This window comes from Betta splendens, chromosome 11 (assembly GCF_900634795.4).
Source record: "Betta splendens chromosome 11, fBetSpl5.4, whole genome shotgun sequence".
NCBI lineage: Eukaryota > Metazoa > Chordata > Actinopteri > Anabantiformes > Osphronemidae > Betta > Betta splendens.
In genome coordinates, this window is record NC_040891.2 from 13,559,872 (window position 1) to 13,586,669 (window position 26,798).

General features: G+C 43.3%; 1 protein-coding gene across 3 annotated transcripts; it reads left to right on the plus strand.

The window, feature by feature from the left end:
* Positions 1-506: 506 nt before the first annotated feature.
* Positions 507-25,732, plus strand: atp9b (ATPase phospholipid transporting 9B). 3 transcript variants are annotated; one of them, XM_029166606.3, is made up of 31 exons: positions 514-658; positions 1,068-1,137; positions 2,733-2,906; positions 4,465-4,615; positions 5,392-5,505; positions 5,629-5,737; positions 6,321-6,379; positions 6,625-6,676; positions 7,420-7,514; positions 8,349-8,429; positions 9,563-9,638; positions 10,975-11,051; positions 13,724-13,884; positions 14,037-14,179; positions 15,413-15,525; positions 16,584-16,835; positions 19,133-19,294; positions 19,442-19,534; positions 20,245-20,328; positions 20,436-20,606; positions 20,768-20,866; positions 20,967-21,056; positions 21,335-21,479; positions 21,668-21,732; positions 21,986-22,141; positions 22,222-22,286; positions 22,528-22,636; positions 22,756-22,813; positions 23,630-23,833; positions 24,057-24,089; positions 24,345-25,732. In XM_029166606.3, the coding sequence occupies exons 3-31, from the start codon at positions 2,770-2,772 to the stop codon at positions 24,479-24,481; spliced, it is 3,291 nt and encodes a 1,096-aa protein (XP_029022439.1). In that variant the 5' UTR covers positions 514-658; positions 1,068-1,137; positions 2,733-2,769; the 3' UTR covers positions 24,482-25,732. The 3 variants fall into 3 exon arrangements, with proteins under 3 accessions (XP_029022437.1, XP_029022438.1, XP_029022439.1); XM_029166604.3 differs by lacking the exon at positions 1,068-1,137 and having other exon boundaries at positions 507-658; XM_029166605.3 differs by lacking the exons at positions 1,068-1,137; positions 24,057-24,089 and having other exon boundaries at positions 507-658.
* The last annotated feature ends 1,066 nt before the right edge of the window (positions 25,733-26,798 follow it).

Here is a 26,798-nt window from a genome sequence, read left to right on the forward strand (position 1 = left end):
CAGTGACGTAAATGAATTAATTTATCATGGGATTCCATCGGATAAGTAGACGTTTTAAGATCAGTCGACATTTCCGAAATGACACGAAGCAATTAAAAAGTCGTTACACGCATTTATCTGGAATATTATCTGGTTCTTTGCCCAAATAAAAGTAAACACATTGGCCAACTGCAGATAAGAAGAGGCGGTCATGCATACGCTTTAAAAACCTATGCGCAAAAACAGTCTCGACTCAAAGTTAGTTTCCTATTTTATCCCAAACTATACATTTGTACCTGAGCTCAGTGCCCATGACCAGGAATTACCAGAGTTGCATTCGGGGTCCCCGGAAACGGTATGTTTTTCTCTAAATTTCCACCCGGTCTAGGTCTTGTGACTATTTTTTATTTATAAATTTGTTGTCTATGCGACACATTCTAATAAGCGACATACTGACAGACATTAAATATAAAATACAACTTTTACAGCTCTCCTGGTCGCGAGCCCTATATTTTACGACACTGTCAGCGGCACGTGAATGCGGCATTCACCCTAAACTTGTTTTACTCTTACGTCAGGATGTGGACTGCCCAGCCAAGATGGCTGACAGCATCCCGTTAAATCCGGTGCGGAAGAACTCGAGGAGAATCCCGTATTACAACTCATCTAGGCTTTCAAGGTATGGACGGACCACCGGGGCATTTGGACACATTTATCTGAAACGCTGACACGTGGCTGCGTCGCGTGCTCCCGGCGTCCGCGTCTGCGCGCGGGCTGTTAGCCGTTAGCACAGATGCTGACAGCTCCTTCGCGTTTTCTCCTTTGACAGGAGGGTGGTCGTCGTTCATGATTCTAACTCGGCGTTCAAGGCGTATTCTGCCCCTTTTTGCCCAATAAAACCTATTTTACCGCCTCTGAAGTGGACGTTAGCGCACACCAGTGACGCGTACGCGCTGACCAGTGAGCTCAGCTCTTAGCAGTTAGCCTTAATCTACAGTCACATGACGCTTCGTGTGAATGTGTTGTGACCGTTCGCGTCACGTGTTGTAAGTGTTGCTGCATCGTCCAACAGTTTGTTCATTTTTCAGACTGGACGAGGAGGATGAGCTATTAAAGCCCTCAGGGTGATGAATGGACAGGAAGTAGGCGCATAATCAGGTACATCTAGACCAAGTAGTTGTTGTTTACAGGACATGTTTATTTAGCAGTGAGCTCCAATGACTTTACGTCCCACCGTGCGTGGTAACACGGGGAACGTAACGGATTCTAGGTGCTATGATTAGGCTAAGATCTGTTGTCGTCAGAGTCGTCTCTTCTAAATAATAAAAGCATCGGCAGTATGTTTTGTTATTTTCTCCAGTACAGTGCGCTAAACCTCTTAATTCTGCCCTTTGCCCACTGAGCTTGAAATGAAACATAATCTGATCAAGATTAGAGTGAGACAGGGACATAAAAGATGGGAAAGATATGAAATGCTGGGCTCAGTTCAGGTTATTTATGCTGGGTTAGTAACATTACGTGATCATCACACCTAAACATGCTCAATCTTTTGTCTCAGGAGAACTGAGACTGTCATTGTGTCGTCTTACTCCCATTCGTAAACTTCATCTAATAACAAGCTACAGTACTTTATAATGGCACAGATTTAATACAGTAACATATTTCAATATTGAGTATTGTTGCTGTCTGTCCTATAGACAAATTAATCATGGATGACATCAGTGGTTGATTAAATTGAAGTGTGATTTAATGATCAACAATTAAATGTTTGTGTGTAAAAGCAGGGGTTTGCATGTGTTCTAGGGTAAATGAGTGAGAGGAAACAGGGTACAGGTATCGGTCTCTGTGCTGCGGTGTTTGTTTTACAAATGAATCTGAAATGACACAGGCTGTTTGTCCCTGTGTTGAAGTTCTGTACAGTTTTTCTTCAGTTCTTTTTTTAGGCAGCTGTTTTTCGGTCCTTATTATGGACTTTAGTCTGCTTTTACAGACGTTGGTTCTATGTCAGTTCTGCATTACTGTAGATAGAAAGCACACAGTTTTACAAAACAACCCACGTCTCCACTGGATTGAAGGTTGAAGTATTATGTAATCTGATGTAGGAGGTCCAGAGCAAGAAACACCACGGCTAATAATGTACCTTGTTGGCAGGGTCCAGCACTGAGTAAACAAAGCATTAAATAAGAATACACAACAAGAAGGCGGTTGTGATGGTGATTCATACTTTCCCTCAAGCGCAGTTTTAATGCAGCCTAAAACATCATGGCTTGATTCAAACCAAATCCTCATCCTCATCCTGACTTTCATTTGCCTTAAGCTACAGTGTATATACAGCTAGAGTTTTATTCGTATTATTCCTGTTTCCACAGTCTCGGGCAGCAATAGTCTAATTTAACAAAGACTGTTAGCTTGAGGCCTGTGCAAAGTATGACGGTGCATAGTGGAGCAGGCAGAGGGAGACTTGAGCAGAGTGGATTGATTTAAAGTCTCATGCTACTACTAGCTTGAATTACATACTGTAACTTTTAATGATTAACAGATGTATATGCAAGTAAAACTGATCAAGAAGGAAAGTTTCTAAGTTATGCTAGGTTTGTATTTGTGTCATACAGGCAACTCACATGTGGAAGAGTGAGTCGGCATCAGATTTATTCTCTGTAAACATTCAGGCTGCTGGATCTGTCAGCTGAAACAGAAAGAGGAGCTCAACTAAAAGTGCATTTAATGAGTTCTACTGTACTCTGTCTTTACAGATACTCGATAGAAGATGAGCCGTCTAACCTGGATGAGATGCCTCTGATGATGTCGGAGGAAGGGTTTGAAAATGATGAGAGCGACTACCAGACGCTTCCCCGGGCCAGAGTCAATCAGAGACAGAGGGGCCTCGGCTGGTTCCTCCTCGGAGGGTGGAAGGTCCTCTGTGGCAGGTACAGTATGCGTGTACCAGACTAGTATGCGTATACAGTATGCGTGTTCAGATTCTCTTCTCCTTCCTTTAACCTTTTAATAAGTGACACCGTTTATATTATTCAGCTTAGAACCATTGGACTTTTTGGCCTCTCGGGCAGTTGCCAGTGTTTTGTCATTCACTAAATGTATGTGTGGTTTATAATGTGAGTAAGTATGCTTGTGATGATCAGTTTGGATTTTGAATGCACTGGTAGCTGTGCATGAAGTGCAAAGAGAGGATAAGGGCGTGTTTTTGGTCGAGTTCCTCGATGTGCACCAACAGCCCAAAAAGACTTTAAGGTCAAACAGAACGGAGCCGTTTATCCAGCTAATGATTCATTTGACAGGTTTTGTCCTCTAAAGATGCTCCTTTAGCTCAGTGTTTACGCCAGAAAAATAGTATTCATAAGCAAATGTTTGTGCAGCATGCCGGTGCCTCAATATTAACATTTGATAGAGGAATTCTGTACAATATTCAGTTTTTATTGTGGCTTTGTTAGTAGTGAATCTACAGCTGAAGCGTCATATTGATCCCCCTCCTCATCTCCACACTAATGAACAAATCGGATTTTTCACAGCTGACCAGTTTGATGCTTTCCAGTAATTTTATGTGTGCTTAGTGTGGGATTATAAAAGGCAAATAATTCACACTGAATAAGCCCTGACTGTTCAAATGGCATATTATTTAAATAGCATTCATTTGGTTAAATAATCGCTCTTATGAATCTGGACTCGGGGAGCACAGAGACTGGGAATACCAAGGCCAATACAAACAAGACTTTTTACCAAAGTTGATTTATTTCGTTTCATGTTTTGCCAACTTGCTTAAAAAGTGGAAAAGCCAAGTCGATCAGCATGACGGTGTACACTGACGCTCTCCCCTCTTTTCCCCCAGGTGCCTGTTTAGGTTATGCTCACATGAATCCGCTCCCGTTGTAATTTACCCCGACCCTACACTGCTGTTTGCATTTGATATCAGATATGCCAGATAAGCCTCAGTGTAGTCATTAGTAGGTTGATAGAAAGTCAAATACTTTTTCAAAAGTATTTCAAATTTAAATATCTGGTACATTTAAGATAATTTTGATTAACTTTAATGAAGTTGTGATTGGCAAAAGACTAAAGGTTACATTTTGGATTTGTTGGGTGAAAAATACAAGCAAAACAAATGTAATTTATCTTGCGCTACACAGTATGTTTGTCTGCACACACAGCGTGGTCGGGTGCTTCAGTAACCTGAAGCACCCGACCACTTCTTCAGTGTTGAAAGTCTCCCATGATGTTAGAAAGGGTCACTTCTGGAGAGATTCTAACCTTTTGAGACGATTCAGAGTGCTGCCAGCGAAGAGCTTCGCTGTAAAATTGTGTCAAAAGAAGCCTTGAAGGTTCTATTTAAGACGGAGACCAGAGACACAGTTAATAACATCAGCGCGTTAGAACGTAGGGGGGAGACAGCCGTGGAGCTCAGTGGCCAGAGTTGGTTTAACAGCTGGGAAAGTTCTGATCATACTTTGTTTGTGTTTTTATTTTCCTCAGCTGCTGTGACTGTTTGGCCCATATATGTCGGAGTAAGAAGGAGCTGAAGGCCAGGACCGTTTGGCTCGGCTGCCCAGAGAAATGTGAGGAGAAGTACCCTAAAAACTCCATCAAGAACCAGAAGTACAACCTCTTCACCTTCGTGCCTGGGGTAAGTGAGCGCGGGTTCTAGAGAACGTCAGAGGCCTGTCGCTTAATGTTCCAAATGCAGTGGTTATGGACACGTTTGTTTTCCCACTATTAATATTTGCAGTGGCAAAATTATACTTGCAATTAATATATGTTGTTCCTCTCATAAATTAACAGTATGTAAATTGCATTTTACTATTAACTAGTCTGTCATTAAATTAGGGGTTTACACTGTAGGGGACATTAGAGATCCATCAGAGTTACTTATTAAACAGCAAGTGGGTCCATGATTAAGAGAGCAGCCATCAGCCCAGGCAATAAAATGTCAACTGTCTATTAGAGACACAGATATTCTCATCAGTGGTGAACAGAACGCCTCAGCGTTTCTCCCTCCACTTTGAATTATTAAATACACACAAATTAAGTTTAGCAGTGTGCATGTTTCCCTAAAGGTCAGAGGGTTCATTAACTGTAGAGCCTCATCCATTGATCCTATTGTCTCTGATAATCTGTGGCCAGACACTAGAATCTCATTATTACAAACATTATTCAAAATTTGACCTTAGATGAATACTAAGGGCTTCCTGTTGATGGATAGCCCATTAGGAACAAACCTCAGTAAGTCACACGTGGCACTTTGTTGCATGGGATTTAAGAAAGCTGTTCTCTCCTCTTTGGTTATCAGTCCTGTTTGTCCTGTAGTGACTGTTTATTTGACCTTTTATAGCATGTGAAACAGTTCCCAAAGAGCTTCAACATGTTTTCATTGGTGTTGTGTTCTCGGTGCTCCTCTCTTAGGTTCTCTACCAACAGTTCAAGTTCTTCCTCAATCTCTACTTTTTGGTGGTGGCCTGTTCCCAGTTCGTGCCCTCGCTGAAAATTGGATATTTGTACACATACTGGGCACCTCTGGTAAATACACTTCAGGTTTCCCCTCATGATGTTAAAAAATGATAACACCTTTCTAAATTATAAGAGGGGAATTCTATATTGACCATGGTTTGGTGGATCAGTTTTGCTTTTTCTGTCCCTCAGGGTTTTGTGTTGGCTGTTACAGTGGTGCGGGAGGCAGTGGATGAAGTGCGACGCTGCCAACGGGACAAAGAAATGAACTCTCAGCTCTACAGCAAGCTCACAGTGAGAGGTGAGTGAGGAGGCTGATCTCTGTCCTCCTCACGACTGTAACTGTTTGCTGACATTATGATAACGGATATGGTCTATGCAGTTCAGACACAGCACTTCACTGGCAACTGAAGTCGGTGTTCTTGCTGTAATTGCATTGATTTATTTTCTCTAGATTTCTGAAGACTGATCTGAAAGAAGTCTCATTGTTGAATGTGTGTTAAAATCCTCTTGTGTAATATCTGTGACCAGGCCTGAGGAGGAGCTCCCCCTCATGTCCTGTACCCTGGCGTGTGTTAGGGAGCACCATACTAAAACTAGGGGGCGTCTTAGCACTTAGAACTGACAATGACCCTTTGCACCATTGTTTTCGTCTGCACCTCAGAACAGGATGAAAACAGAAAGGTATCACTTTATCATGCGGGAAGTACTGTAATCGATCTCTTAGAAGGTGAGAGAAAAAGAAGCGCAAAGTGTGGCTTGTGGTCATTGTAATATTCTAGGCCCAGAAATCAATACGTGTGTCATTTCACTGCTATGCACAATTTGTAGCATATCTTGAATAGAGAGTCTGCTTTTAAATGGATGCTTTCTTCTTACTTCAGGAAAAATTCAAGTGAAGAGTTCAGACATACAAGTTGGAGACCTGATTATTGTAGAGAAGGTAAAAAGTTTTTCTTCTGCACCTTTTAATAGCTCAAAGCTTGATCTTAGGTTTTAGCTCAGCTGGTTAGAAATGTAACATGTTGTGAAAATTAGAGAGTGAAATTCCATTACAGTCTTTTAAATAACTGTTTCTCCTTCATTGTCCCATCAAGGTATTAACCTTGTTCAATAATTCAGGAAGTTTTGATGGACTTTTGCCACAGCGTTCAATAACACACACCCTTTTTTGTCTTTTTTACGTAGAACCAAAGAATTCCTGCAGATATGATATTTCTGAGAACATCGGAGAAAAATGGTGAGCAGGCAAATCGGATCAGTGTACGGAAGTCTCTTTAACACTTTAAACAAACAATCTCAGTACATATAATGTAATCTGAAAACAATGTTGTAAAAAAGAACAGAGACAATAAATAGATGCACTCAAAGACGATGAGAAAAGTGTTTTTTCCCGTCAGTCTTATGATTTATGTCACATTGTTCAAGTGACTGATGACTAATCAATCAGTGAGCTTGCGTCAGATCCTTCTGAGGGGCATTGAGAGGAAATGTTCTGAGGACATCATTTCCATCAATCTTTGATGTGTCAATATGTTTGGCAAGGAGTTGTTGATGACTTTATGCCTCCAACACCCACTCAAATACATAAACACTGCAACGTAGCCGTGCTTTGGTTTACACACACACACACACACACACACACACACACACACACACACACACACACACACACACACACACACACACCTCAGTAGAGTTATGTGAGCAGCTGACCTCCCATTGCAGCAGAAGAAAAACATGAATCATCCTCGTTGTGTTAATGTTTTCCATCATAGTTTACCCTCCAGGGATGGTTTATGGCTGACCTTTACCCTCTCTGTCAAATAGCTGCTCCCATCCATCAGCTTCATATGTAATATTACCTCAGATCAATGCAGGTCATGACTGCTCTTTCTTCATTCGACTTTGCGATGCCTGCAGCAGCAGAGTTTGTGTTGTACTACAGTCTCTATTAAAGTACTAAAGACATTTTTTTTTCAGGTTCATGTTTCATCAGAACAGATCAACTGGATGGAGAAACAGACTGGAAACTGAAAGTTGCTGTTGCCTGCACTCAACGGCTACCAGCAGTGGGGGTATGTATGTGTTCATTACAGTGTCTGTTATTGTCTTTGCACCAGTGGAGACCTCATCACTGATGACAGACAGCAGCTTTGGGTCTGACAGCACTTAATCGTTGCCACTTATGGTGATCACAGAATTAAAGTTTCATAAAGTCATTTGACAGAAGAGCTGTTACATCCAGGTTGGGTCTCAAGAAAACATAAACATTTTTTTTACAGTTCTACACAATTTTCATTCTTTACAGGCTTCTGAACATAAACAGTCAAGGAACAGTGCTGCTAAATGTTGATTTTAATATTATAGACAGTGCAAAACTCCAGGTCATTGTAGACAGACGAGCGAAAGGTCTAAACGTTTGCAACAATCAATCAAAAGGAAAAGGCTGTGACACCAGCCTCAATCAGGGTCCTATGCACTTGGTTCATTGTGTTGCTGTGACGATATGTGTCAAGGTTCTTCAGCGTCTCTGAGCTGCGGCTGGTGAAATCCTGAAGCAACACTATTCTCCCTTGGGGGTTGAGTAAAATGATCCTCCCTGCTCCTCTTTAACCGCTCTGCCCATGTTCTCACCAGGAGAACACTATCTGAGCATGACTGAGGACTGCCTGTCCGCTGCAGAAGCTGCCCGCCTGAATAATTTAATGTTTACAATCAATTTTGTTCCACTGTTGGGAGGACGTGGTCTCGGGTGCTTGACAGGTCATTGTTCAGCTGAATGAGAGAAATAGAGGGTTGTTTCATTTTGTGCTTGAAGTCCTTGTGTTTGTTCTTGTTTTATTATTATAATGCCTACCATGATTTATTTGGAAATGACAACATTGACATGTTGAGTCTCCTTGTCTCAGGACCTCTTCTCCATCAGTGCCTACGTCTACGCCCAGAAGCCTCAGCTGGACATCCACAGTTTTGAGGGGAACTTCACACGGGTACGGTGGCGCGTTGACACATTTATTACCTGTAGAACAAATCTTAAGCGCCTGCAGATTTTTTTGTATGGAGCGGATTGACATGAAGATGTGTTGGCAACGAGAGCTTGTGTGACCGCTGTCATCTCCAGCAGGCATGGCTCTTACATCACAGGCAGGTTCTCGCAACTGCGGCTCTATCCATCCTGTCTTGCTTGTTGCTGAGTGATTTTTTTTTTTTTTTTTTTTTTTTTTTTTTTTATTAATAGCAGATTAGCGCAGCCCCCACAGAGAGGAGAGTTCTAGCACAAAGGGAGGCTTTGTGGCCCGTCTTCACTCTTGGCCACACACCAGGCTTAGTGAGCGAGCACTTCCTCCGCTCATTCATCCTCTGCGGCCTTCCTTTGCATAGCGTGTGCTTTTAGTCTGAGCAGGATGGGGGAAAAAAATGGGTTCCCACAGATCCCCAGCAAATGAACTTACCTATTTATGAGGGTTTCTTTTCCTTTCTTTTTTCCCCCTCGGTGGATATAGTGCTTGTGTTCCTGTGGTCTTTGAGACCCTCTGCAGTTATGAACACCCTAGTATGACAGCAATGTCAGAGCGGTCAAGCATTCTGCAACCTGCCATTTATTTTTCATGCATCTCTTCCCATATTTGAGTGAACTGACAGGATGTGGGTGCTTAGGTATCATAATTATCATATTAGACAGGCTATTTGAGCTGAAACTGGAGCCTTGACTCTGCACTCCTGACTCAAGCCATTTTGAGAATTCGTCTTTATTTAAGAGAGAGGGTAAAATAGGAGGAGGGTGAAATAGGACGCTCTCCAGGGGCTTATTTATCACTGAAATCTCATCTACATGCACTCTCTGTGCTGTCTTTTTAAGAAGCCTCTATCACCCTGCCAAATCTAGTGAACATATTGATAAAGGGACTACTGTACTGCTTCAGGAGTTTGAAAGTCTCACCTGAGCTCAGGTTACAAGAACAAGAAGATTTTTAACAATTTCGCTAACTACGAACATTTATACAGTGTGTAGTCATTTATTAGAAGTGTTGGACCCTTTTTCTGGGTATGCAGGATTTAGACTGCCATTAAGAAATTACCGAGGAAGTTAAAGAAATGTTCCTTTTCTATTTGATCCTTATAGGAGGACACAGACCCACAGATCCATGAGAGTCTGAGTATTGAGAACACTCTTTGGGCCAGCACGGTTGTTGCATCGGGTAAGTGACGAAACACATTGTCTCTCTACACAGTACAGTAGTATTACCAAACAGAGAGAGAAATTACACAGCGTTGATGTCAACATCACACTCTCCATTAAAAGCACCAACTACACCAAAAACTAAGGTTTTGCTACAAGTGTATGTAACCCCACTGACCCTGGTGTTAGTCTAGACGGGGCCCCGTGATTAGTGCCACCCCCCCTCCACCCACCGTAGGGACTCACAGCAGGGTAGAGGCGTAAGAGATGGTAACACGCAATGATGCACATTTTGAATAAAATAGCAACAAAAACATCTGCTCTTCGTACACTTAGACTTAAGACTTAACGCTGTTCGGTTCTGCACTCGTGACCCATGAGGTGAAACCTTTGCGGTGTTTGATGTGATCCTGTGGTTTCCTCGTTTGAAGAACTCACAGAAACCCACCGTTGAGGTAATCGTCCCTCGCCCCAACTAAGTGATTCCCCACAGAAACGGTTGTGTCAGTTGAGAGTGTTTGTGATGCTCCCAGCGATCGCCGCATCATTGATCTGTGGTGTCGCTCTCCCCTCTGGTCTGACCTTGGCCAGTAGAGCAAACACACATTAACGCAGGCATCAAAAGCCCGACTTAGGCTCCTTACGTCATCTCTGCTCGGACGCGCCATTGTCCGTCACAAGCCTCTCCTTCACGCCTTCCTCATCGCCCCATCGGCATTCTGGGAACTTCAGCTGGTACGAATCATCGTGGACTCTCTCCTGTGAGTCCCAGCTGTGTGAGGAGAATTAGTTGCTCACATATTCAAATTGAAGCCCCTCTGCATGCTGAGCCGCACACCATTTGTCACATTTCTCATGATTTCTGAAGTCAACGAGCGATTCGTCACCTTTCTCTTCACATCCTTTTAAACGGTTGCATCCAACTTTTTCTCACTTTCTCATTTTGTGTTTTGCACTTTTTTACCTTTTTTATTTTTATAGTTCAGGGGTTTCAGAGGCAGTATTTAGGTTTATTAGTGCCTTTGCTCTCCCATTAAGCTCATTTAATATTAATGCTTCATTAATCTTGTGTAATAAGGCCACCATAATGAATTGGCAAATAAAGATGGCAGTGTATTGATCAGGTTTTATGAGCTTCAAATGGGTGGCTGAAGGCACCGAGAGTCTAAGCATATTAAATTCTTGTCTGTTGGCTTGAGTGGCAATGAGACAAAACTGCCTCAGCTCAGCCTTATTGTGTTTCCTCACATGCAGTTCATCTTACTTGACCAGGATGAGTGTGTATGTGTGTTCGACGGTGGGGCTGAGGTTCAGTTAATGAGCAGCATTACTTTCCTTGTCTCTCTTCTTGGCAGGCACGGTGATAGGGGTGGTGATCTACACGGGCAAAGAGACCAGGAGCGTACTGAACACCTCCTATGCCAAGAACAAGGTGACTACTGTTGTGTTTCAGCACAAAACACACTTAACAAGTTGCGCCACTGGTTTGTGGTGTGTTGCAGATTTTTTTTCCATTATTTATTAACTTAAAAAAAATATATAGATATTATATTTATAATTTTGAAAAAAAATGCAGCAAAACCAAACAAAAATACACACAATAAAATCGTCAGGCAATCATGAATAAGCCGAGCAAGGAAACGTATTTCGCTACATGTTTAAAGCAACAATTATCATAGAAAGTCCCAAAGACAGACCGATCATCCTTTTTACTGTTAGTTTCTTTCTGCCCTATGAATATATATTAGAACTCTTTAAAATAACAATTCACACATTTTCTAAATAGTAAAAACTTTTTAAAATTATTAGATACATATTAAACCAGCATAAATTAATTCTTTGTGGAAGCTGAAAGGTTGAAATACTTGGCACAAATGAAAGTCCCCTCATGTCGTCATCTTTGCTCCTGCCTCTAATCACTAATCAATCACTGTGGAGTTTTTTTTAACCTTGACTTTCTAGATAAAGTTGGTCCTGTCAATGCAAAAGGTCAGCACCAATTGGTAATTAACTAAAGGGAAATGAACTAAGGGAGGATTTAAACCACGGTTTTAGCATAAAGTTAATCCCAGAGAATTCCTCTCCAGTGTTTTTTTTTTTCCCAGATTAGGGAGATTTGATTTAAATATAAGGTTTTGCCTGAAAGATAACTGGAGTCGATGAACTTGGGTCAACTGCTATGACGACCTCAGCCAAGCTGCATCTGCTCTGCACTGAGGTTTACAGCGACGGCTGTTTGTAGCACTAAAGCTGTGTGTGGCAGAGCCCCTTCCCACTGCAGCACAGTTTTGACACCGGTGTCTTTTATTAAGAACGCTGATGCGGCTGGTCGAACAGCGGGGGCCAGTGTTTTGTGTAAGCTCGACAGCTGAGAGGAATTCAATATTTCAAGGAGATGATGTCAGAAGTGCCAATATGGAGACTGGAGATTGGGGAGAAAGTCAATACAGTGCGGCTAAAGTCGCGAGAACGTTTTGGCCTCATATAATCTGTTGTGACACCAGACAGGACAAAGCCTGCACTTGATCAATCTGACAGGGCATCAGACATGGATTCACTCTTTGTTTCTGTATAGTTAGACAGAACTCTGTCTGAGTAAAGAGACAGAACAATGTCGTTTGACAAGAGGTTGCTCTTCTTTAAAGATTATTTATTTGAAGCACCACCCTCTGCTCTGTTTCCAAGTCTTTCAAAGTGCTCTTAGAAAGAAACTTAAAGTTGTTTACCAAGATCTCAAAACTCAACTTTAGTTAATTTTCTTGACTTAGGACTGGAGTCCTGGTATCGTCTGGTTCCAACTCCATGAATATTCATGTGCTGGGAATTTAATTCTTTATCAGATTTCACACACACACAAAAATACAAGCCACACAGGCACATAGAATAATTCCTTTTACTTTGGAGATGAATGGACTAAAATATGCACTTTTATTCATTGATAGCATCTTTAGGTTGAGGTAATTGAGTCCCCCCCCCTTTGACTGAATGAGTAATGACTTCATCTGATCCCTCGCAGGTCTCGGAAAATTTAGACTGGCCATTGTTCAAGCAGAAGGGGATCCTTTGCTTTTCAGACATGCTCTGTGCTCTCTGTCTTAATTTTTCTTCATTTTAATCCACCCAAACCCCCTATTTTTCTCAATAGCTCAACCATGAACCATGTAGTGAGGCACTGGGGTGGGTTGATACCCACCCTCACCCTCCTACCCTTTCCTTCTCCACACTCTGCTACTGGGAGTTTAACAGCAACTGATAAATCAGTCACACTGGTCTCCCAGCTCTCCCAGTCCTCAGGGGAATGGGCTTGGTGGGGGTTTAGGCAGTAGAGGAATTTTGCAGCTTTTTATATGTTCTTGCCCCCTCCCCTCCTTTTCACAGCAGTTCCTTTATTTGAGTGAGGAGAGATGTTATGTTCTGCTGTTTTTGTAAGCGTGGTGCGTCAGATGAAAGCCCTCTGTGTACAGGGCTTTGCTGTGAACGCTGCCAGAAAGGGGAAGGGCACCTCTTTATTTGACATCTTTTTCCCACATGCTCCATTGGCTGGGAGATACACTCGAAATATAAAAGACAACTCTGACCCCCCTTTTTTGGTTTTTGCTTCTTTTTTTCAGGGAACCATCTTAATATGGGAACGTTCTCTATTTTTGAATCCTTTTGACCTTCTGTTGCATTGAAGGACAATACTTCAACAGCACAATAATCCAGTTTGTAGTTTACTGCAAAATAGTGCCACCGGTAACTTACTTATGCCATACACATGGTTTGCATGATAAAAGCCTGCAGCTCAGAATGTCTTTCATTGGCTTTGTTATTGCCCCTGTGCAGCATATTGTGATGTTCTGGGAGCAGATGGGAGATTTTCAAAGAGTCTTTTCTAATGTAAGTTGTTAGAAAAGGAAAAAGATATTCACTCTTTGTCTTAGTCTGGACTTAAACAATACATAACTATACAACATTAAGTGCCTTTCAATGGAATTAGCAGTGGTTGAGCTACAGAGTGGGCTTTACAAATCCCATTTAGAAACCTCTTGCTGTAACTACCTTGGAGGAAGTGAGTGAGACTCTTCTGAGACTGTTTTGACCTCTGACCTCTTGTCTCCATAGGTTGGCCTTCTGGATCTAGAGCTGAACCGCCTCACCAAGGCCCTGTTTCTGGCCCAGGTGGTTCTGTCTGTCGTCATGGTAGCGCTGCAAGGGTTTGTGGGTCCCTGGTTCCGCAACCTCTTTCGATTTGTTGTGCTCTTTTCTTACATCATCCCCATCAGGTACTTGATTGTATTGTGTTATGCGCCTCATTATTAGACATTAGCTACTCTCCGAATCCTTTTTCAGAATTTAGCTGGCACCAAGATGTTTGTGAACATGCTAGTCCCATGTTTAGAGCTCATTGTCTACAACTATACTTGTTCTTGTGTAGCTTGCGTGTAAATCTGGACATGGGAAAGTCGGCCTATGGCTGGATGATCACGAAGGATGAAAACATCCCAGGCACAGTTGTGAGAACCAGTACCATCCCTGAAGAACTGGGCCGGCTGGTCTACCTCCTGACAGACAAGACTGGTAGGAAAATATTTGCTGTGTAATAAAAGCACCAAAACAATTAGAAGTGTCCAAAACTTTGTCTACGTATTCTTATACAATGTCAAGTCATTATTCCACGTGACAATTAACACACTAGGACAAAGGTTTCCACAAATCTGTAGACTTTTCTGATGCTCTAAAATCCTCCTTCAGCTTCTCTCATTTTATCATGATCTGCTTCTCGAGTAACAAATGGGTGCTCTTTACTAATTCTAGACAGTGTGTCAGGGTGATAAACTCCCAAGGTGGTCCTAACATGCTTCTTTGTCTTAGTGTGCTGATCTAGGTAGGAATAGATTAGCTTTAGAGCCAATTTATCCAGGTTCATAGTTAAAGCACATGGAAAGAAGAACAAACGATCAATCCATTAGAATTGGTTAACCCTGTGGCTCTAATGTTTTGGGATGTTAGATGGCCTCTAATCAGCTTTACGCTCTATCAGCACACATTCTGGCAAGCGGCATCCATTAAACAAGCCTGTTGCCCTCGTTTTACCAAGTTTCCTTTTTTTCCCTCTTGGTATCTGAACATTCACTCAGTCTTTTGTATGCCACGTTGGCTCTTGTCTGTTAGCTATGGAGGACATGCAGTCCATATTGGTAATGAGATTAGGTCAATGTGGAGGCAATCACAGCACCCTGCACATCCCATGATGCATTGTAGGCAGTCTTCTAAGGACAAACAGTGTTGTCTGTGTGTGTGTGGATTTGGTCTCTCAGAGATGCTAATGTCTTTTATTTCGATATGAAGTGGTGGTCAATGTTTGTCTGGTGTGTTATTTTACTATTTCAAAAACTGTGCTCAGTTTAGTTTGGCTTTTCTTCTTCCCTTCTGTAAACAGAGAACTGAATCGAAAATAGAAACCTATTGATTAGCAGCTACTGTGACAAGCTGAAATTAAATACTGCTCATCGCTGAAAAAGAAATGTGGACACGTGAATCATCAGCCAAGCCAATTACTGGCAACTAATTATTGTCCTTTTGTGAGTGTACGGTGTATGTGTAAAAGTAACAAACGTAAAAGTGCCAGATTAGTTTTAATCACCTAGTATGTATCTGAATAAAAAGCATTTAACCAAAAATATTAGATAATGTTATTATAGAATATAATATATTTAATTAAATTAAAATACTAGGATTCAGTCATTCAGTAAGTCAGTGTCTTTTGTATAATTTTCCTAATGTGGTTTCTAAATGTTTCATGAACTGCAGGCACTCTGACACAAAACGAAATGATCTTCAAGCGGCTGCACTTGGGAACTGTATCGTACGGCACCGACACCATGGATGAGATACAGAGCCACATAGTCCAGTCATATGCGCTGGTGAGTGTTAGCGCTGAGGTCTTTACAGGTGTGTACACTTGTGCAGTATAAATATCTGTGGACACATTAAACAGTGTGTGTCAGTCCTTGTTTTCCTTGCTTATATCTGCACCGTGGATCTGGATTAATCAGTTTTTATATTGAGCGATGAGTAAGTTTTCCAGGAAAGGAGCCCATATTGTTCATTCATCATGTGATGTCCCTCAGCGACTCCCCGTACTGTAAGCAAGTGTTTTCCTCACTGGGTGGCTCAGATCTGGCTGCAGTTTGACAGAATGATATTGTTCGCTCTCAGCCAGCTCCAGACAGCTGCTCGGCACTGAAACCATCTGCCACACACCCTTATGTGTAATCTCAGCTAATGAAAAATGAGTAGTCGTTTTAGCGCCGCACAGTCACGGCAAGAAAGCAGTTTTTCTGCCCCACAAATGATCTTACAGCAGGGCTGTTATTATACTGTAAGTCTACTGTCACCGTTGTTCATTTGAGCACTGCTAGAAATATGAACAGAGCACTGAGCGCTATGGAACATGTGTTAATTATCTGTTTGCTATTGATCACGGCCTATACGTATGTCCTGGACACCACATTTGTCTGACAGAACTCCCAAGATCTGTCCATAGATCACTGTGATGCTGATGATAAAGGTTGTGATCTTGTGTCCTCACTGTACTCTCCATCGCCCCTCCTCCTCCGCCTGGCAGGACTGAAGGTTAATAATAAGCCAAAATCAAATGCTTCAGTGGAGCGCGTCGCCCCTGTCACAGGCAGCTGGCACAGTGGGCTGTCTGCCTGCTCGCTAGCCACCACCCAGTTAAACTGATGGCTGATGTCAAAGCAGCGGAACACAGAAAAGGCCCGCAAAGCAGATATGACACCATAAAGATGGCGACACAAGGCTTTCCCTCATGGTGTCATTTGGCTGTTGAAGTGAGGATTAGATCTAGTCTAGTGTGTGCAGGGCTGGACAGGAATGCTGGAGACGCCGCACGCTTTCAAAGACTATGTTTTATTTAGGCACCAGAGGTCAGAGGTCACTCTAATTGTTGCCATCTCAGGTGACCTCTCAGGCCTCCAGTACCGGTACCAGCGGCCCCGCTTCTTCATGGAAGACCCAGGCGTCCGGCCCCAAGGTCCGTAAGAGTGTGAGCAGCCGCATCCACGAGGCCGTGAAGGCCATCGCCCTGTGCCACAACGTCACACCCGTCTACGAGTCGCACGCCGGCGTCAATGGAGAGACGGACTCGGCCGAGGCCGACCAGGACTACAGCGACGATAACCGCACCTACCAGGCCTCCAGCCCGGATGAGGTAAAGCGTTGTGTCCCATCTGGATGACACATCTGCAAAGATGCTACACAAGTACAGTTAAAGCCACGTTGAACTAGATTTTGAATGATGTTTTTAAACCATCGATAGACAATACACAAACATGGAAGTCACACACCTATTCACATGAAACAGTGTTTTTTTCTTTTCGTTTTTTTTTGGAACAAACCGCATCTTCACTCTCTGTCTTGATGCTTTGTGTAATCCTCAAATATTTCATTTAATGAAGAGAAAGTCATAGGTCATGAACTCCTGGTAGAGGTTAAGCTGTTTAGTTGTCTGGATTTGCGTCATGAGAATTTACTGCTCCAGCTAAAGGAGGAATGCGGCGCACAGACACCTCTATAGCTGCTCCGTCTGCCTGCTTCTCTGTTACCCCATTATGAGTGTGGGGGCCACTCAGCCCATTGTCTGTGCCTCTTTCTAATAACATAAATTATTAACCCAAGAATCCAAGCACCTCATGATTCATGATAATCAAATGGTTGGGAACACAAGGAAATATTGTGAAGTCCGTTTGCTTAAGAATACTTAAGTAACGTAAAGGATTTCATCTTTACAGACGCACTAAAGACTGTCATCTTGTTTATCACCCTTGACGCGAGGCTCCGTAAACCCTTTGTGAGACTTGCATACGTTCCGTCGAACCCCAGCCGAGACCAGCAATCAAAAAGAAAATAAAAAGGTGTCGAAAGATAAATCTGAGTTTTCCATTCTGCCTCTCTCTCCTCTGCCTCGTACTGCTTGGATTGATCAATATTTAATTTTCTCTCCCAGGCGATGAGAGGTGGCGGCCTGTGATTGTTGGTGGAGCACTCACTTCCTCTTGTGCTACTCCCCATCCCTTTAAATCCCCGCTCATCACTCTCGCCCTCGTCTCATTGACTGCAGATCTTGGCTGTTGTACGCCTGTTAGTGATAGTTTGTTTGGCCTTGGCGCTCTCCTCAGCATCTCTAATGTAATGAGGCATCATTAAGAAGATGAAGTGGGCAGACCTCACAGGTCAGAGAAGGGGTCATCAGACCTGCTGGTCAGTCATCCTGTAAACGGCGTCCTGTTGTAACCTTTGACCCCTGTTATATCAGACATGGTGTGTGGTTGCAGCGTTTAATGACGTGCAGTGGTGTGTTATCATTTGATCATCAACAGCTGGATGCAACTGTCAGAATCTTAACTATTCAGATACAGTAGTTTACTCTGCTACAAGGCCATCACACATGATCACACATTGACATTGGTTTTAATATTGAGCATTTAAGGTGACAAAGCGGCTCTAGATGTTAAATACTGTACAATCAGAGATGATGTTAAACCTTCCCAGAATGATCTCAGCTTTTTGCGTTTTTTTCCTGCTGCCTCTGATGTCACAGGAGAAGAATGTAACCGTTAGGAATCCATTTTCATTATGACGTGTTATCACTGCTGTTAAAGTCAGTGCTGCCACTGTGATTTACATGATCGGTAGAATGTTGTGAACACAGTTGAAATGATTGATCGGTTGTTTAAGCCAGTCTGCCGTTGCCATAAAACAGCCGGCAGCAGCCTGTTCTATTACTGTCGTAACATGATTCACATGCAGCTTGTATCAAAGTTGACAAAGCTTTAAATTGTTTCAGGGCTGATGAAGTAGATTGAGGACGTAGAAGAGGAACCTCAACACATGTGGTGTGTGTGTGTGTGTGTGTGTGTGTGTGTGTAGCTACACATCACACACAGACACTCACACCAGGATAATGATACACAGATGTGTGTTGAGTAAATATAGGCAGCCCTTTTTACGGAGCTCAAAGGGGGAGCAGGAGAAATGATGGGGTATTAACAGGAAGTTCTAATTTGTAGGTCAGAGTATAATAACAACCTTTGAGTGAGCAAATTGAAAATGAACCCATTGAGAATGAGTCGTGTGCAGCTGAACGCTCACTCGGGGGCCGCAGTTCCTGCTGGGGAGAAAAAGAGGAAAGAGAAACAGAAAAACACTTATCTGGAGCTGAATGAGAAGAGCTCAGCAGCTCCGGAGATACTGCAACCCTCACGTGCCTTGTCTTATAAGCATGAAGTGAAATGGATGTCATCAGGTCTTTACATTTATTCAGCTTTTTATTAAGTGAGGATTTCACCACCACCACCATTTAAAAGCCTTCTTATTTATCTTATCCTTTAATGCGATTTGTAAATAAGTGCATCTCTCCAGTATAATGTTGATATAGTATCAGAACATTGACTCAACGTAGGAATCCTGTTTCCTCCTTCATAAAGGCAGTTTGTGCGTCTTCCTCAGGTGGCGCTGGTTCGGTGGACAGAGAGCGTTGGCCTGACCCTGGTGAACAGAGATCTGACCTCCCTGCAGCTGAAGACTCCTTCAGGCCAGATTCTTTCCTTCTACATCCTGCAGATCTTCCCCTTCACCTCTGAGAGCAAAAGGATGGGCATCATCGTCAGGGTGTGCACTTTGACTATAACAGTGGACCTGAATGCTCTTTTTCTGCGCCCTTTGTGATTTAATGCCTGAGGCAGCCTTCAGTATATTTCCTGTTTGTGTGTTGCTGTATGTTTCATTATCATTTATTGCCATTTGTATTTTATTTAGGAGGAGTCAACAGGAGAGATCACTTTCTATATGAAGGGGGCTGATGTTGCCATGGCGAGCATTGTCCAGTATAATGACTGGTTGGAGGAAGAGGTAAAGCAGCTGTGCATTATCATCCTCACTCCCTGCAAAATGTCAGACGTGGAGATGAGATGAACATAAACTTGTAAATGGTTAATAGTCGTTATTAGTCCAGTCCTCTCCCCTAATTGGGACATTCATTAGGGGCTCAACAGGCCAAGTCTACATTGGTTTGGTGGTTGAAGGTCTTGTGTGCATATGTTCATAATTATATTGGCGTTATTGAGTCATTTAGCACTGGGGGCAGCTTTTGATTTAATTAGTGACCTAGATAAAGTTGAAGTAATTACAGTATGTCATATTCTTGAACAATGGTGCTAATGATCAGCCAGCGCTACGGTTACTCAGCTTGTCAATAACCAATCAACAGAGCAGATTCGTCCCATTGGTGTTTCATATCAAAAACAAAACTGCCATCCATCCATCCCTTTGTTTTACTGTGTCCTCTGAGTTTTACCACAGGCTATGTTATTTCCTATCGATTTCTTTTGGTGTTGTTAACCATATGCAGTTATTGACAGGACTCTGCACGGTGTGTTTATTCAGCAGCGGCTCTAATAGGACGGATGATCTGCCCTATATTTGATCCAAATTTGTCTTGGAGCAGACAATAATAAAGCTGCACTGACATTTTAAATCACACTAAATAGTTATATTTAACGAAGACATGCGGCTTTGAACATAGTTTTCTGTGTTTACTTACGTTACCTCCTTTCTGCCAGTGTGGAAACATGGCCAGAGAAGGTCTGAGGACGTTGGTGGTGGCCAAGAAGTCTCTGTCTGAGGAGCAGTATCAAGACTTTGAGGTATGAATAAAGCTTGTGAACCTTTCCTGTTCACAAGCTTTATTGTGAACAGGAAATATACTGCTCATATACTTTTTACACATCCCTCTCTTCCACTCTATGCACAGAACCGCTACAACCAGGCAAAGCTGAGTATCCATGACCGGACCCTGAAGGTTGCAGCAGTAGTGGAGAGCCTGGAGAGGGAGATGGAGCTCCTGTGTCTGACTGGGGTGGAGGACCAGCTGCAGGCGGACGTCAGACCCACGCTGGAGCTGCTCAGGAATGCTGGCATCAAGGTTGGCACTGGGGTGTGACCTCTAGCAGTAATATTCTGCTTATCTGAAAACTGGCACCTTAAGTTGGTCAAGATTGAAAAAACTTTAACAAAAATCTAAATCAGTCACAGTCATAACAGAAAGCATTGAATTTGCATCCTCTTTATTTTCCTGCTGCTCAGATCTGGATGCTGACGGGGGACAAGCTTGAGACGGCTACATGCATCGCCAAAAGCTCTCACCTGGTCTCCAGAAACCAAGACATTCATGTTTTCAGACCGGTACGCTGTTTGCTTTAGCCTCTGTCACTGTAATGATACTGCGCCTAATTTGTGGAGGATGATGTTTTTTGGCTAATTGTGTTGTGCGGCTCTCGAGCAGGTCTCAAACAGAGGAGAGGCCCATCTGGAGCTCAACGCCTTCAGAAGGAAACATGACTGTGCTTTAGTCATCTCTGGTGACTCCTTAGAGGTACTACAATACACAGTGACATTTCCTTGTGCAGCAGATGATAAGGAGGAGGTTGCCAAACATGTGTTTGAGTGCTTCTCAGCCAAAACTAATACTTTGGACCTTTTAGGATTTAGAAGTTAAAAAAACACATTCAATAGACGATCAGAGTTGTTATTTAAAGTTTGAAGTAGTGCTTTGACTTACTGTATAATTTGTATTTTGCCAGTGGTCTGCTCTACACACTAATACTCTGTCAAACTGAGCTGTGTCTCATGCCCTTTCCCGCGGTGTTGCAGGTGTGTTTGAGGTATTACGAGCATGAGTTCGTGGAGCTGGCCTGTCAGTGTCCAGCGGTTGTCTGCTGTCGCTGCTCCCCCACTCAGAAGGCCCAGATTGTCAAACTCCTGCAGCAGCACACAGCCAACAGAACCTGCGCTATAGGTGAGTGACAGCAGCCTTATGAAGCTGGACGGCCGACAGTCTGAGAAGAAAAGGTCCGAATGTCAGATCCCTTCTGTTCTTCTTTCAGCCACATGGTGGCAGCAAAGGGCTCAAAGAGCAGCACCTACCGACACGTTTCACTGGGTTTAAGAGGAAAACTTTTTTCAGCTTTTTTAAATTTGTTACAGGTGATGGAGGTAATGATGTCAGCATGATCCAGGCTGCTGACTGTGGCATTGGAATCGAAGGGAAGGTAAGGTCTTCCATGAACCACTGACTGATATAATATAATATCCAGATAAACACACAGTAAAAGCTCCTCCACCCAGATCTGTCTGTCTTTTGGTGACTAGCGGTCCAAACCTCACGCTGCACGCTCTGTGTTTGTCCTTACTTTGTGGTTGAAGTTTGCAGCGACTTTAGAAGCAGATGGTGCTTTAATAGAAAAGCCCCGACCACAACGTCTGCAGCGTTCCATCTTTATACCACTTTAATTTTCCAAACAGGAAGGCAAGCAGGCGTCTCTGGCCGCAGACTTCTCCATCACCCAGTTCAAGCACATTGGTCGTCTGCTCGTGGTTCACGGCAGGAACAGCTACAAGCGCTCTGCAGCGCTCGGCCAGTTCGTGATGCACAGAGGCATGATCATCTCCACCATGCAGGTATTTAAACAGCGGCCAGTTCCTTTCACCTACAGTGATCTGATGATTATTGATATTAAAGTTGAGCTTCCTGTCTCCAGGCTGTGTTCTCCTCCATCTTCTACTTTGCCTCTGTGCCCTTATACCAGGGGTTCCTCATGGTTGGGTAGGTCACTTCCCAAATGGAAATTTTATAATTATTATTATAATTGACGTAATTAGATGCTCGGTTAAAAGACTAACAGCCAGCAGTTAGTTGGCTGTTGTTATTTCCTCTGCATCACGTCTATTTTTTCAGTAATTCCAACCTACTCTGTTGTTTTGGTGTCTTTGACGCCTCTTACACTACAAGAACTTCACTATAACTCAAAGAAAATGTGTGACTTGGGCCATTTCTGTTTTTGCAGGTATGCAACTATTTACACCATGTTTCCAGTCTTCTCCCTGGTTCTGGACCAGGACGTTAAGCCGGAGATGGCTCTGCTCTATCCAGAGCTTTATAAAGACCTCACCAAGGTGGGTCTGAAGTGACCTCACAGAGAAGATTATTTTATCTAATCAGCATTTTATGTAGAGGTTTTCCATTAATGCCATGTGGGAGGGTGTTGATTTCATGGTTGATGTGTCTCTTGCAGGGTCGCTCGCTGTCATTCAAGACTTTCCTCATCTGGGTTTTGATCAGTGTCTATCAGGGTAAGTGTGTAAAGTGTAAGCTCACTTTATCTGTCAGTCAGGTTTAGTCTTTTAAAAATAACTCAATGGTAACTTTAAGGAATGATTGGTTTGACAGCTGTCAAAGAAACGCCTTTACATCATTACTGCTGTGTCTAATATCTGAGTCTGGGCCTCTTCAAACTCTCAGACAGTCGCTTTCTCAGTATCTTAGGTTTCCAACCACCATACACGTTTACATGCGGGCTTTTGTCTGTGGAGTAAATCGATATTTCTGTAATCACTAAGCCATGCAGCGTGTGAGAAAGATCTATGTTCCCACTCAAGCGTGACTTCCTAACAGCTTGAGGTTTTTAATTAAAGTCCACTGCCATGTCTGTGAAGGAAAAGAGAAATGCGAAGATGATATGAGAGGACAACAGCACCGAGGGAAACATTAGGCACCAGAATAGCTTCATTAATAGAGTCCGACTCACTGGAATGTGCTGTATGAACGCTGTATGAAAGGGTTGTGTGGTCTGTTATAGGCCATTAGGCTCAATTTGTGTAGTTTTATGATAAAATGAAAACCTATCAAGATACAGTGGGCGCCTAAAGATGAGTGAGTGTCTGGACACTAAAAGGCATTTAGTGCAACACTGGAGCCCATTGTGCACCTTTCAGTGTGTGGTTAAAGCAGTCCCCGTCTCCAGACACGCTAATCCTCCACTCAGTGTCTCCGTCAGCTTAAAAACAAGACAGAGAAACATGTTGAAAGACGGAGTGTCAGAGATGATGGCGCACGTGAGAAAGGTCCCGCAGCCGCTTGATCCATTGTGTTTGCTCTGGCGCCACCAGGTGGCATCCTCATGTACGGCGCCCTGGTGCTGTTCGAGTCGGAGTTCGTGCACGTGGTGGCGATCTCCTTCACGGCGCTCATCGTGACCGAGCTGCTGATGGTGGCTCTGACCATCCGCACCTGGCACTGGCTCATGGTGCTGGCCGAGTTCTTCAGCCTGGGCTGCTATCTGGCCTCGCTGGCCTTCCTCAACGAGTACTTCGGTAGGTACTGCACCATGTAAGAGTGTTATTCATGATTAATGTGTTGTAGTGCGTCGGATAGTTTCAGACTTTGCTCCGTCATTCTTTTTATGGTGTTTTCGTCTAACAGTTTAGCTCTGAGCTTTTATGGCTCCTCCTCCTCGTCATCACTTCTCTTCACTGTAAACTGTTTTGCACTCACTCTCTTCTGCTGTGCTTCTTATGCTTCTGCATGTTGCACCAGGCATAGGCAGGGTGTCCTTTGGAGCTTTCCTTGGTAGGTGTGCAGCCTGTGAATTCCGTCCCCGTGTCCTCATCCATCCTTCTCCTGTGCCATTGTTTCCTTTGAGTACTTTAAGGTTGACCCTTTTTGCCTCACATCACGTGTCACTGTTTGGTTTTCATGTTTAACCTGTACCAAACTCCAACACATTGTGGTTGTTCGTGTTCCTATCTCCTCTGATCACATCCAGTCGACTGAGTGCCTGGCGTCATGTTCCATCTTAACAGTGTTTCGTGCATGTTTTCCCAGACTCGTCCTTCATCCTGACTTGGCCTTTCCTGTGGAAGGTGTCTGCCATCACGCTGGTCAGCTGTCTTCCTCTCTACATAATCAAATACCTAAAGCGCAAATTTTCACCGCCAAGTTACTCCAAACTCTCCTCGTGAGCCAAACGCGGATTGCTCGGTGCAGTTATGTGTTTCTTTGAGCTTCAGCACTTTTTTTTTTACTCCAGTTATGGACATGTGACCTGTGGAAGTTAAACACTGGAACAATGGAGAGGGGAGATAAAACTGAATAAACATTCTATGGATTTTTTTCACAGACTTGGATTTACTTGAAAATAAGAAGCACATAATGAAGTGACTGCGCTTAAGGCCAGAAAGGCTTCACGCTGGTTGTTGGAGGTTCAATCTGCCGCCTTTGGGTTTTAAAGCATTTGGAAATAATCAGCTTCAAGTGTCGTTTTATACAGTTCTGATGTGTTGCGCTCACTTTTCAAATTTTCTATGTGGTGTTTCAACTTTTTTAGGTGTTTTTTTATTACAGTTGCTGGCCTGCGTCTTTGAAGGGGTTAAAAGCCTCACTTCCTGTTCTCTTACTGTAAATAAGGCCTTCACATGAAGATTGTGGTCATTGTAAACCTTAATGTGTTGAACTCCAATGTGCTTTAACCAAAAGTCAAAACATGCGTACCGTGACATTTAGAGAGAAAATGCTGATTCACACAAAGCATCATCTGAGTTCATTTGCATTCGCTGCTACTTGTTTACATTTTTACAAACGGTGACATCAGCAGTTCATCGTGTGCGGTGAAGCCGTCACTCCAAAGCAGCATTATATACACTGTCTGTGTCTGCCTGGCCTTCAGTCGTCCCGTCAGGACCTGGCAGCTCGCTTTGTGCCTGACTACAATGTTTGTAAATGTACCGAAGCCGCATCTCTGCACCGGATCCGACACAATCAAAGAGGGACCTCAGCAGCTGCTTGGCTCCAGTCCTGTTGCTCTGATGCTCCTCTGTGCAGGATGCTTGAGTCTCCAGGGCCTCGGTGTGAATGAGTTCTATCATTCGCTCAGCGCGTTGAGCACCAGCGCTGGAACAGGGTGCTGGTCAGCGACGTCTCCGAACTGTATTTGAGTTGTCCTCAGGTTGGTCGTTGCTTAGCAACCAAGCTGTAAAATGCAGCCACACTGTCAGAAACACGACAAGCGGTGGATGTAGGTGTCTGCGGACACGTTGATGCAAATTGCATTTAGAATTTGAATCTTTGGTGACGTATGTTCCTGTAAAAAGCAATTCCACGTGGTTTCTGTTGATCTGTGTCTTGTAAACATTGTCTTTTGTTCTCCACCTATTTTTCTTTTATTTATAGTATTGTTATTGACCAATGAATCATAATTAAAAAAACACACATGACGAAGGCTCCCATTTGCTCACTTCCACGAGGTTTGATGTCGCCACTAGATGGAGGTAGAAACTAAACAGACACTAAGTGGTCTCATGCATCTACTCCTGTCCGTGCTCATGAATCACTTCATCCACTATATGGATCATGAGAGCTTGAAGAGTGTCGGCAGCAGTGCTTTACGTTCGGTGTCTTATGAGTTACTACAGAAGCTCATGTCTGTGTGTTGGTCAGATTCTCCTCTACCTCTGAGCACAGCACAGGAAGTGTGATGTCTCTAATAGACGCTGTAAAGTGGAGGATGGTACCGGATGTTTCACGGTCCAGTGTAATGCAGCTGCAGAGCAAACAGACAATGTGTTAATAATTTCTTGCAGGAGAGGAAGCAGTTTGTGGATGTGAGGGGGTGAATGTGATGGTCCGATGGCTGTAACATGTCAGGAGAAGCTGAGGCTGGCGCGGTCCTGGTTCCCAGTCTGTGCTGGTGCTGCCTTTTCCTGACCGGCCTCCGTTCATGCTGTGGAGGACTTCTGATGACTGTGATTTATTGCGCTAATAGAGAACACGGCGTCTTTGTTGCAGTCGTGCTCTTTAAGTAGAGATCGAGCGTTAATTTATGGTTTCTTGATGAAACCATGTCATTTCAGATCAGCGTGTTTTCTTTTTATGCCTGTTGTGAAATGTTTAGGAATCAACGGAGATGATAATTTATTCAGGGCTCGAAGAGATGAAATGCTCGCGTTCAACCGGATGCACAGTGACCTCTGACCTTTACCATCGCTCGCCTCCTTCACCTTCTCTGCTTCCAGTCTCTATTTGACAGTCAAATGTGTTTACGTGTGCAAACGCTGCGTATTTGATCTGCAGGTGCTGCATCTTTAGATTCAGTTGTGTAGGAGCAGAAGCGCCTGTTTCATGTTTTTATGTTTGCGTTCCTTTTATGAGCGGGGGGAGGGGGGTCTGCCCTCACACCATTATACTATCCTGTTACTAAGTGTTTTCTGTTATAAAAGTCCACAGCACGGTGTTTGAATGGAGACACAGCAGCCAGTGAAGGTAAAGTTACCGCTGATGATA

Bases quoted from the DNA above. Each gene is read 5' to 3' on its own strand.
- atp9b (XM_029166604.3), top strand. From the start codon at position 579: ATGGCTGACAGCATCCCGTTAAATCCGGTGCGGAAGAACTCGAGGAGA. The intron at 5,506-5,628 runs GTAAATACACTT...TCTGTCCCTCAG, and splicing joins ACACATACTGGGCACCTCTG to GGTTTTGTGTTGGCTGTTAC. The intron at 20,867-20,966 runs GTACGCTGTTTG...GCTCTCGAGCAG, and splicing joins ACATTCATGTTTTCAGACCG to GTCTCAAACAGAGGAGAGGC.